This window comes from Oncorhynchus nerka, linkage group LG25 (genome assembly GCF_034236695.1).
Source record: "Oncorhynchus nerka isolate Pitt River linkage group LG25, Oner_Uvic_2.0, whole genome shotgun sequence".
In the NCBI taxonomy this organism is placed as follows: Eukaryota; Metazoa; Chordata; class Actinopteri; order Salmoniformes; family Salmonidae; genus Oncorhynchus; species Oncorhynchus nerka.
Window position 1 is genome coordinate 21,094,819 of NC_088420.1, and position 12,345 is coordinate 21,107,163.

General features: G+C 41.9%; 1 protein-coding gene across 4 annotated transcripts in view; it reads left to right on the plus strand.

Annotated features, from left to right (window-relative positions):
• The first annotated feature begins 4,012 nt into the window (after positions 1-4,012).
• LOC135564510 (putative ferric-chelate reductase 1) overlaps positions 4,013-12,345 on the plus strand; it is a 37,456-nt gene continuing 29,123 nt past the window's right edge. Inside the window, exon 1 of one of the 4 annotated variants that reach the window (XM_065009666.1) lies at positions 4,013-4,328. Coding sequence is in view for 1 of the 4 variants with exons in the window: in XM_065009664.1 (XP_064865736.1) it covers positions 4,232-4,328 (97 nt within the window). In the remaining 3 variants the exon portion in view is untranslated. The remainder of the gene's footprint in view (positions 4,329-12,345) is intronic. The other 3 variants (XM_065009665.1, XM_065009664.1, XM_065009663.1) reach the window with 3 other exon arrangements.

A 12,345-nucleotide genomic window follows, 5' to 3' on the forward strand; every position in this document is an offset into this window, starting at 1 on the left:
TCCAGAGAAAGAACTAAAATACTGTAATAGGTTCTATAAGTGAGAGTGGATGTTCTGGGTTTGTTATAAATAAGATCAGGTCGTCCTCAAAAAGCGTTAACTTATGGGTATGGGGGCCCACCTCAAAGCCATGTACTGTGCATTTGGAAAGTATTCAGGCCCCTTGACATATTGTTGCATTACAGCCTTATTCTAAAATGTGTGTGTGTGTGTGTGTGTGTGTGTGTATATGTATAAATATATAAACAAATAATCACTCATCTAAACACAATACCCCACAATGACAAAGCAAAAACAGCCTTTTAGAATTTTTTGCAAACTTATTAAAATAACAAAACTGAAATATATAATTTACATAAGTATTCAGACCCTTTACTCAGTACTATGTTGAAGCCCCTTTGGCAGTGATTACAGCCTCGAGTCTTCTTGAGTATGACGCTACAAGCTAGGCACAGCCCTATTTGGGGAATTTCTCTCATTCTTCTCTGCAGACCCTCACAAGCTCTGTCAGGTTGGATGGGGAGAGTCGCTGCACAGCAATTTTCAGGTCTCTCCAGAGATGTTCGATCAGGTTCAAGTCCGGGCTCTGGCTGGGCCACTCAAGGACATTCAGAGACTTGTCCCGAAGCCACTCCTGCGTTGTCTTGGCTGTGTGATTAGGGTCGTTGTCCTGTTGGAAGGTGAACCTTCGCCCAAGTCTGAGTTCCTGAGCGCTCTGGAGCAGGTTTTCATCAAGGATCTCTGTCCTTTGCTCCGTTAATCTTTCCCTCGATCCTGATTAGTCTCCCAGTTCCTGCTGCTGAAAACATCCCCACAGCATGATCCTTCAATACTGCAGACATTTTTTGGTACCCTTCCCCAGATCTGTGCCCTGAAAACAATCCTGTCTCAGAGCGCTACGGACAATTCCTTCAACCTCATGGATGGGTTTTTGCTCTGACATGCACTGTCAACTGTGGGACCTTAAATCGACAGGTCTGTTCCTTTCCAAATCATGTCCAATCAATTGAATTTATCACAGGTGGACTCCAATCAAGTTGCAGAAACACCTCAAGGGTGATCAATGGAAACATTACACACCTGAGCTCAAATTAGTCTCATAGCAAAGGGTCTGAATACTTACGTAAATATGATACTTATTTTTCATAAATGTGCAAAAATGTCAACCTGTTTTCACTTTGTCATTATGGGGTATTGTGTGTAGAGTGAGGAAGACCTTTTATTTAATCAATTGTAGAATAAGGCTGTAATGTAACAACATTTTGAAAAGGTCAAGGGGTCTGAATACTTCCCGAATGCACTGTATGTCAGGGCCCGTTCTAACGGCCTCCGCCAACAATACGATGGCAAGGGTGAAGAGGTGGGGGCTAAAAGGGCAACTATATCTGTTCCCCCTAAAGAGAAGGAAAGAGGAAGTAATCCCATTCGTAGCAATACTAGTTTTAGGAGATTTGAGAGATTTCATCAAGTTTACAAACACGGTGCCTAAACCATACTTTTCCAAAACGTGAAGAGATGTGACCATTCGACCCCATCAAAGACCTTTTCAGCGTTGAGGGAGACTGCGACACTAGCTATTTTGTTTTTCTGTGAAATATATCAAAGAACCTTCTGAGATTATTGGAGGACAATCTATTAATTATGGATCCAGTAAGATCTGGCTTGACCAACAGGGGGAGGCATGACTCCAGTTTCTTAGATAGCATCTTGGTGACCAGTTTACAATCTGTTTTAAGGAGAGAGATTGGTCGATAGGAAGCACACTTTAGCGGGGTTTCCCCTTTCTTGTGAATTACTGTAATCACAGTTTGAGTGAAAGACTCTGGAAAGCAGTTGTCCTCCCCGGCTTTTTAAAGTACCTCCATAAGGTAGGGGACCAACAGCCACTTGAGTACTTTATAGAACTCTGGAGGGAAGCCAGGAGATTTATTAGAAGGTAAAGATTTAATGTCCTCCAACAATTCAGGGACTGAGAACTGTTCACTCATGTGCGCTCTGTCTTCCTCTGACAGGCAAGGGAGGTTGAGCAAGGAGAGAAGAGTTGATCTCTGATAGATCATTGCTTGATTGGGAAGTAGCCAACTGACATTTACTCCTGAGGTGCTGACTTGCTGCACCCTCGACAACTATTGTGATTATTATTACTTGACCATGCTGGTCATTTATGAACATTTGAACATCTTTGCCATGTTCTGTTATAATCTCCACCCGGCAGCCAGAAGAGGACTGGCCACCCCTCATAGCCTGGTTCCTCTCTAGGTTTCTTCCTAGGTTTTGGCCTTTCTAGGGAGTTTTTCCTAGCCACCATGCTTCTACACCTGTATTGCTTGCTGTTTGGGGTTTTAGGCTGGGTTTCTGTATAGCACTTTGAGATATCAGCTGATGTAAGGGGCTATATAAGTACATTTGATTTGATTTTGATTTGAAGTATAGGGGACCTTGTAGTATTTCTTAAAAGTATCACTCATTTCAGTAGGGTCAAAAAATCTCATTAGTGAGAGTTTCTATAGCATTAATTGTCCTCTTACATTCCTCTGCTTTCAGTTGCCATGCCAACACTGTTTGCTTTCTCTCCAAGTTCATAGTAACGCTGTTTTGATTTAGTAATGCCCCTCTCAGCTTGATACGTGTTCAGAGCATTATATTTCAGTTATTTATTTACCAAAAGCCTGTATAGGTCTTTAGTCTGGCACCTTTGGTAGGTTTTCTCTAGCTCAAAGACTTCAGATTTAAGGTCATTCAGTTAGGCACAGTGTTTTCTTTTCAACCCTTTAGTCCAGTCAATGAGCCTTTCCCATCAGAGACGTTTAATGTGTCCCAAAGAATGAAACTGTCAGGACCAGAGGATTTATTTGTCAAAGTAAAAATATTGATCTGCTCTTTGACGAATGCAGGTTGCTTGGGGAGTGTAGAATTTAGTCTCCATCTATACAGGCTTGGTAGGAATGGAGATTGCTAATACCAGAGGAGAATGGTCACTAAGCAATCTGGGGAGATAATCGGTATATAACACTCTATGAAACAGTTGGGTTGATAACTTTTGCTATCTATGCGTGTGTGTTGTGTGGGTGGGAATAAAAAGAGTAGTTCCTATCCTGTGGGTGCATCTGTCTCCAGACGTCTAGTATATGTAGATCCTTCAAGAATGACATGGTGAGTTTGGCAGCTTTGGTAAGAGGGGAGGGTTTATCGGAAGAACAATCAAGAACTGTATCTGAACAAAGATTTAAATCTCCACCAGCCAGTAGCCATTCTGGTGGGGCTTGAGCAACCTGAAGGAATAAACATATGGTCGTCGAAGTTAGGAGCATAAATATTCAATAGGGTCCAAGACTGAATAAATATGCCCCTGCACCAAAACAAACCTGCCTGAGGGAGCAGACATGGTGTTGCTGACACAAAAGGGGATGTGTCTACTTATCAAAATTGCAGTTCCTCTTGCTTTAGATTTAAACGAGGCCGCAAACACTTGTACACAAAGCGAGATCCATACAGAAATGGTTTGTCGAGATCGTTGTGGAAGAACTTGACTGGCCTGCACAGAGCCCTGACCTCAACTCAATCGAACACCTTTGGGATGAATTGGAACGCCGACTGCGAGCCAGGCCTAATTTCCCAACATCAGTGCTCGACCTCACTAATGCTCTTGTGGCTGAATGGAAACAAGTCCCCGCAGCAATGTTCCAACATCAAGTGGAAAAACCTTCCCAGAAGAGTGAAGGCTGTTATAGCTGCAAAGGGGTGGACCAACTCCATATTAATGCCCATGATTTTGGAATGAGATGTTCGACGTGCAGGTGTCCACATACTTTAGTAGTGTATCTACCTCAATTAACTCATACCCTTGAACATTGACCCTGTACTGGTATCACGTGTATATAGCCAAGTTATCGTTACTCATTGTGTATTTATTATTACTATTACCACGTTTCCATTATTTATCTATTTTCTTTATCTCTGCATTTTTGACAAAGGGCCCGTAAGTAAGCATTTCACTGTTAGTCTACACCTGTTGTTTATGAAGCATGTGAAGAGTAACATTTTATTTGAATTCATTACACTAGTGTCAGAAGTGGGATCACACTTGGCTACTTACACCTGTTTGTGGAACTATTTCAGGAACTGTGGAATGTCAAGGTCAGATCTGTCAAATATGTAAGAAATAGCAATTGAAATTCATCTACCAACTTTGGTGATTTGACCCGGAATTTCTATCTACTACGATTTTGAAATGTCATGTCTGTTTGCACAGCTCTTTGGCATACTTCCTTATTGGCATTCCATTTTCAGTTGCGTTGGCAAGGTACGATACTCCTTCCTTAAACAAGGTAAGAAATAAAACAATTTTCTTCAATTCAGTTTTTCCGTTTTTCATTCCATTATCAGCCTGGAAAAAGTACCCAATTGTCATACTTGAGTAAAAGTAAAGATACCTCAATAGAAAATTACTCAAGTACAAGTGAAAGACTCCCAGTAAAATCCACCTTGAGTAAAAGTCAAAGTATTTAGTTTGAAATGTACTTAAGTATCAAAAGTATAAATAAGTTCAAGTTTCTTATATTAAGCCAACCATAAGGAACCATTTTCTTGCTTTTTAAATGTACAGATAGCCAGGGGAAAATTAAGTATTTGTGTTTGGTGAGTTCACTAGATCAGAGGCAGTAGGGAAGACCAAGGGTGTTCTCTTGATTAGTGTGTGAATTAGACCATTTTCCTGTCCTGCTAATAAGCATTCAAAATATAAAGAGTACTTTTGGGTGTCAGGGAAAAAATATGAAGTAAAAAGTACATTATTTTCATTGGGAATGTAGTAAAGTAAAAGTTGTCAAATTTAAAAAGTAAAGTACGGATACCCCAAAAAAACGACTTAAGTAGTACTTTAAACTTTTTTTTAACCTAAATACTTTACACCACTGTGTAATGTACTGTCGCTGACTGTCTCCCAGTGCCACCCAGTCCTTGACTTGGGATGGAATAAGTGCAGGAGCTGTCTTTTTCCAAGTCAGTCCATTAGACTATGTTCACTGAAATTCACAAATGCTTGAGTAATTTTCTATTGAGATATCTTTACTTTTACTCAAGTATGACCTCTGAGTGTTTACTTCTCCATGACTTTTAACCAAATTTTCATGACTATTAATATTGGCATACATGAAAAAGTAAGCATTATTGACACTGGAAAGCTGCTGTGTCTGATCCCATGTTGACTTACCATCTACTGCCGTTGTGCCGTTGATCAAGGCAATTAGCCCCCCACATAGAACATCTTTATTTATTTTTACCTTTATTTAACTAGGCAAGTCAGTTAAGAACAAATTCTTATTTTCAATGACGGCCTAGGAACAGTGGGTTAACTGCCTGTTCAGGGGCAGAACGACAGATTAGTACCTTGTCAGCTCGGGGGTTTGAACTTGTAACCTTCCGGTTACTAGTCCAACGCTCTAACCACTAGGGTACCCTGCTGCCCCTGGAGAGCTTCTGGGTGTGCAGGCTTGGCTTTTGATCCAGCCCTGTAGCTCTCCTGGAGGATGGTTGCCACCCCTACCAAGTACTTTTGTCTTTATAAAATTATCCCTTCATTCAATAAATCAGTTAATGTAAAATAATTAATTATGTTGGCTGACACTTATGGCACTTCCAAGGTCGTTTCATGATGATTATTACAGCCGTGTCAGTCATTTTATATACTTAGGCTATTGTAACAAAGAATAAGCCAGCATTATAGGCCTACTGCGTCTGCGTCTACTAAGCTTTCATGGCAATGGCCATTAGTGCTCACTTCACATATCCTGTTCTGATCTAATGAGATGGATGTAGGATTTTCTACGGCCTAGAATCAAGGATTTTTTTTCATTTCATACTCCCCTATACCACTGTTCCCTTTATCTTAAACCCCATAGGATGTAAATAAACACAAATATTTTATACAAAATAATTAATACAAAAGTAAAAGTTGGCTATAACATGAATACAAACAAGGTGAGCATGTGTATCCCCATTCCCCAATTAAATACCTTTATGGATACCAAAAAATTAAAATAATGATATGTCTGTCTCCAATCTGGCAACCCTCATAAAACTCGAAATAGCCTCATGTAAAATGCATTATGAAAGAACTGGTGTAATGTAAACAAAGAAGTGGAGCCTTGTATTAATTGAAGCAAATTGTGTAATGTAGGCTCCACAAAAACACACAAAAACTGCTGAAAAACTTTGTGTACATATTTCCACGAATTGAGTGTGAAATTGTGTTGCAACTATTCGTGTTTCAGGGAGCTCTATGCACAGCAAGTTGTTAGTCTCAGTCATTATTTCATACCTGCTGCTGAAATGTTGCACTCTCTCTCCTCGGGCAACGGCCCACTCACAATGGCACACATGCAGCACCACAGGCATGTACTGAAGGGTCATTCCTATAATGCCTGATATGTTTTTATTTTTATTGATTGATCATATTCAATGGTGTGCTTTCATAAATTATATTAACACCAATTATTAAACTAATTTCCATTACTTATCATGAGCTTACAAACAGGGGCGGAGCCAGAGGTGTGTCCGGGGTGGCACTGGACACCCCAAATTGTCATTCGCTACTGGCAGTAGCCCCTTGTTGAAAGAAGCATTTATTTTGACGGTTTTAAATTGAGGACGAGGAAGTGAGAATTATAACATTGCTTGCAAGATACAGATGAATAAGAAGAACATACAGAAGAGAGAATATTTCCACGAGCTCTTTTCGCAATTGGCGTAAGCATCATATATGAAGTAAGTTTTAATGTTTAGCATCAGGTTTAGGTTTCCTGAACAACTTATACGTAAGTGTCTGTGTAAGTTATTGTTAGACCTTTGGCTCCATTAACAGACAGTTAATCAGATAAGAGAGATAAGAGAGATCGGTTCCCAATTTAACCTAACATTGTTTACATATGTTTACATATGTGCTAGTAATACATGCGTATATGAATGTTTAGTAAAAAAAAAAAAAAAAAATTCATTTTTGGTTCTATTCAAGATTCCTGCAGGCCTCCTTACTGTCCCTAGAATTTCTAATCAAACAGCTGGAGGCAGGGCTTTCTCCTATAGGGCTCCATTTTTATGGAATGGTCTGCCTACCCATGTGAGAGACGCAGACTCGGTCTCAACCTGTAAGTCTTTATTGAAGACTCATCTCTTCAGTAGGTCCTATAATTGAGTGTAGTCTGGCCCAAGAGTGTGAAGGTGAACAGAAAGGCTCTGGAGCAATGAACCGCCCTTGCTGTCTGCCTGGCCGGTTCCCCACTCTCCACTGGGATTCTCTGTCTCGAACCCTGTTACGGGTGCTGAGTCACTGGCTTACTGGTGCTCTTCCATGCCGCCCCTAGGAGGGGTGCGTCACTTGAGTGGGTTGAGTCACTGATGTGATATTCCTGCCCGGGTTGGTGCCCCCCCTTGGGTTGTGCTGTGGCGGAGATCTTTGTGGGCTATACTTGGCCTTGTCTCAGGATGGTAAGTTGGTGGTTGAAGATATCCCTCTTGTGGTGTGGGGGCTGTGCTTTGGCAAAGTGGGTTGGGTTATATCCTGCCTGTTTGGCCCTGTACGGGGGTATTGTCGGATGGGGCCACAGTGTGTCCCGAGGTGCATTTATTCCTGAGGTGCTGACCTGTTGCACCCTCGACAACCACTGTGATTATTATTATTTGACCCTGCTGGTCATCTATGAACATTTGAACATCTTGGCCATGTTCTGTTATAATCTCCACCTGGCACAGCCAGAAGAGGACTGGCCACCCCTCATAGCCTGGTTCCTCTCTAGGTTTCCTTCTAGCTTCTGGCCTTTCTAGGGAGTTTTTCCTAGCCACCGTGCTTCTACACCTGAATTGCTTGCTGTTTGGGGTTTTAGGCTGGGTTTCTGTACAGCACGTTGTGACTTCAGCTAATGTAAGAAGGGCTTTATAAATACATTTGATAAATTTGATACCAGTAGGCTGAGGTAGACAGAGTGCAGTCTAATATTTCACCAGGTAGGCCAGTTGAGAAGTTCTCATTTACATGTTCTCATTTACAATTGCGACCTGGCCAAGATAAAGCAAAGCAGTGCGACAAAAACAACAGAGGGATATGGGATAAACAAAAGTACAGTCAATAAAACAATAAAAAAATCTGTATACAATGTGTGCAAATGAATGAAGGAGGTAAGGCAATAAATAGGCCATAGTGGTGAAGTAATTACAATTTAGCAATTTACCATGGAGTGATAGATGTGCAGATGAGGATGTGCAAGAAGAAATACTGGTGTGCAAAAGAGCAGAAATACAAAAATGGGGATTAGGTTCGTAGTTGGTTGGATGGGCTATTTACAGATGGGCTGTGTACAGCTGCAGCGATCGGTAAGCTGCTCTGACAGCTGACGCTTAAAGTTAGTGAGGGAGATTATAGTCTCCAACTTAAGTGATTTTTGCAAATCATTCTAGTCATTTGCAGCAAGGTGCCCAACAAGGTGTTGGCTTTGGGAATGACCAGTGAAATATACCTGCTGGAGCGTGTGCTACGAGTGGTTGTTGCTATGGTGACCAGTGAGCTGAGATAAGGCGGAGCTTTACCTAGCAAAGACTTATAGATGACCTGGTGCCAGTGGGTTTGGCGACGAATATGAAGCGAGGACCAGCCAACGGGAGCATACAGGTCGCAGTGGTAGGTTGTACTATATGGGGCTTTGGTAACAAAACGGATGGCACTGTGATGGACTGCATCCAATTTGCTGAGTAGAGTGTTTGAGGCTATTTTGTAAATGACATCACCGAAGTCAAGGATCGGTAGGATAGTCAGTTTTACCAGGGTATGTTTGGCTGCATGAGTGAAGGAGGCTTTGTTGCGAAATAGGAAGCCGATTCCAGATTTAATTTTGGATTGGAGATGCTTAATGTGAGTCGAAGTCAGAACCGTCCAGCGTAGTGATGCTAGTCGGGCAGGCGGGTAAGTGCAGCGATCGGTTGAAGAGTATGCATTTAATTTTACTAGCATTTAAGAGCAGTTGGAGGCCACGGAAGGTGTGTTGTATGGTGTTGAAGCTCGTTTGGAGGTTTGTTAAGTGTCCAAAGAAGGGCCCGATGTATATAGAAGGGTGTCATCTGCATAGAGGTGCATCAGAGAATCACCCGCAGCAAGAGCGACATCATTGATATATACAGGGAAAAGAGTCGGCCCGAGAATTGAATCCTGTGGCACCCCCATAGAGACAGCCAGAGGTCCGGACAACAGGCCCTCCGATTTGACACATTGAACTCTATCTGAGAAGTAGTTGGTGAACCAGGCGAGTCAGTCATTAGAGAAACCAAGGCTGTTGAGTCTGCCGATAAGAATGAGCTGATTGACAGAGTCGAAAGCCTTGTCCAGGTCGATGAAGACGGCTGCACAGTACGGTATTTATCGATGGCGATAATGATATCGTTTTGGACCCGTGACCAGCCCAGAATCCAGATTGCATAGCGGAAAAGGTACGGTGGGATTCGAAATGGTCGGTGATCTGTTCCTTCACTTGGCTTTCGAAGACTTTAGAAAGGCAGGGCAGGATGGATATAGGTCTGTAACAATTTGGGTCTAGAGTGTCTCCCCCTTTGAAGAGGGGGATGACTGTGGCCGCTTTCCAATCTTCAGGAAACTCAGACGATACGAGAGGTTGAACAGACTAGTAATAAGGGTTGCAACAATGGCAGCGGATAATTTTAGGAAGAGAGGGTCCAGATTGTCTAGCCCAGCTGATTTGTAGGGATACAGATTTTGCAGCTTTATCAGAACATCAGCTGTCTGGATTTGGGTGAAGGAGAAGCGGGGGGCTTGGGCCAGGGGTGCAGAGCTGTTGGCCGAGGTCAGGGTAGACAGGTGGAAAGCATGGCCAGCCGTAGAGAAATGATTATTGAAATTCTCGATTATCGTGGATTTATTGGTGGTGACAGTGTTTCCTAGCCTCAGTGCAGTGGGCAGCTGGGAGGAGGTGCTCTTATTCTCCATGGACTTTACAGTGTCTCAAAACTTTTTGGAATTAGTGCTGCAGGATGGAAATTTCTGTTTGAAAAAGCTAGCCTTTGCTTTCTTAAAACCTCTAGTGACTCCCCATCCCGCATGTGGGAGTGTAATCATTGCCTGACACTAATTAGCATAATGCAACGGACATAAATATCCCTAGAAAATATTCCTATTCATGAAAATCAAAAATGAAATATATTGAGACACAGCTTAGACTTTTGTTAATCACCCTGTCATCTCAGAATTTCAAAATATGCTTTACAGCCAAAGCTAGACAAGCATTTGTGTAAGTTTATCGATAGCCTAGCATAGCATTTTGTCCAGCTAGCAGCAGGTAACTTGGTCACGGAAATCAGAAAAGCAATCAAATTAAATCGTTTACCTTTGATGAGCTTCGGATGTTTTCACTCACGAGACTCCCAGTTAGATAGCAAATGTTCCTTTTTTCCAAAAATATTATTTTTGTAGGCGAAATAGCTCCGTTTGTTCTTCACGTTTGGCTGAGAAATCGGCCGGAAATTGCAGTCACGAAAACGACGAAAAATATTCCAAATTAGCTCCATAATATCGACAGAAACATGGCAAACATGGTTTATAAACAATCCTCAAGGTGTTTTTCAAATATCTATTCGATAATATATCCATCGGGACAATTCGTTTTTCAGTAGGACCGATTAGAGTAATGGCTACCTCTGTATTTTACGCGAGAATCTCTCTGGTAGCATCAGGTGACCACTTGCACAATGTAGCAGCTTACGGCTATTCTTCAACATAAATGCGTAAAACTACGTCACAATGCTGTAGACACCTTCGGGAATATAGAGAAAGAGTCATCTGGTTGATAGCCCATTCACTGCTCAATAGGGACTCATTGGAACGCAGCGCTTTCAAAACATGGGGCACTTCCGGATTGGATTTTTCTCAGGCTTTCACCTGCAACATCAGTTCTGTTCTACTCACAGACAATATTTTTACAGTTTTGGAAACTTTAGAGTGTTTTATATCCTAACCTGTCAATTATCTGCATATTCTAGCATCTTGTCCTGAAAAAATATCCAGTTTACTACAGGAATGTTTTTTTTTCAAAAATGAAAATACTGCCCCCTAGTCACAACAGGTTTTAACTGACTGTGTATATTGGTTCCTGACTGCCCTGAAAAGTTTCATATCGCGGGGGCTATTCGATGCTAGTGCAGTACGCCACAGGATGTTTTTGTGCTGGTCAAGGGCAGTCAAGTCTGGCGTGAACCAAGGGCTATATCTGTTCTTAGTTCTACATTTTTTGAAAGGGCCATGCTTATTTAAGATGGCGAGGAAAGCACATTTAAAGAACAACCAGGCATTCTCTACTGACGGGATGAGGTCAATATCCTTCCAGGATACCCGGGCCAGGTCAATTAGAAAGGCCTGCTCGCAGACGTGTTTGACAGTGATGGGGGGTGGTCGTTTGACTGCGGACCCATAACGGACACAGTCAATGAGGCAGTGATCGCTGAGATCCTGGTTGAAAACAGCAGAGGTCTAATTAGAGGGCAATTGTGTATTTATTATTACTATTACAACGTTTCCATTATTTCTCTATTTTCTTTCTCTGCATTTTTGACAAAGGACCCGTAAGTAAGCATTTCACTGTTAGTCTACACCTGTTGTTTATGAAGCATGTGAAGAGTAACATTTTATTTGAATTCATTACACTAGTGTCAGAAGTGGGATCACACTTGGCTACTTACACCTGTTTGTGGAACTATTTCAGGAACTGTGGAATGTCAAGGTCAGATCAGTCAGATACAGTGGGGCACAAAATGAGAATTTTTTTTTTTTAAATCACATTGTAGGATTTTTAATGAATTTATTTGCAAATTATGGTGGAAAATAAGTATTTGGTCAAGAACAAAAGTTTATCAATACTTTGTTATATACCCTATTTGGTCAAACGTTTTCTGTAAGTCTTCACAGGGTTTTCACACACTGTTGCTAGTATTTTGGCCCATTCCTCCATGCAGATCTCCTCTAGAGCAGTGATCTTTTGCGGCTGTTGCTGGACAACACGGACTTTCAACTCCCTCCAAAGATTTTCTATGGGGTTGAGATCTGGAGACAGGCAAGGCCACTCCAGGACCTTGAAATGCTTCTTACGAAGCCACTCCTTCGTTGCCCGGGCGGTGTGTTTGGGATCATTGTCATGCTGAAAGACCCAGCCACGTTTCATCTTCAATGCCCTTGCTGATGTATCTCACGATACATGGCCCCATTCATTCTTTCCTTTACACGGATCAGTCGTCCTGGTCCCTTTTCAGAAAAACAGCCCCAAAGCATGATGTTTCCACCCCCGTGCTTCACAG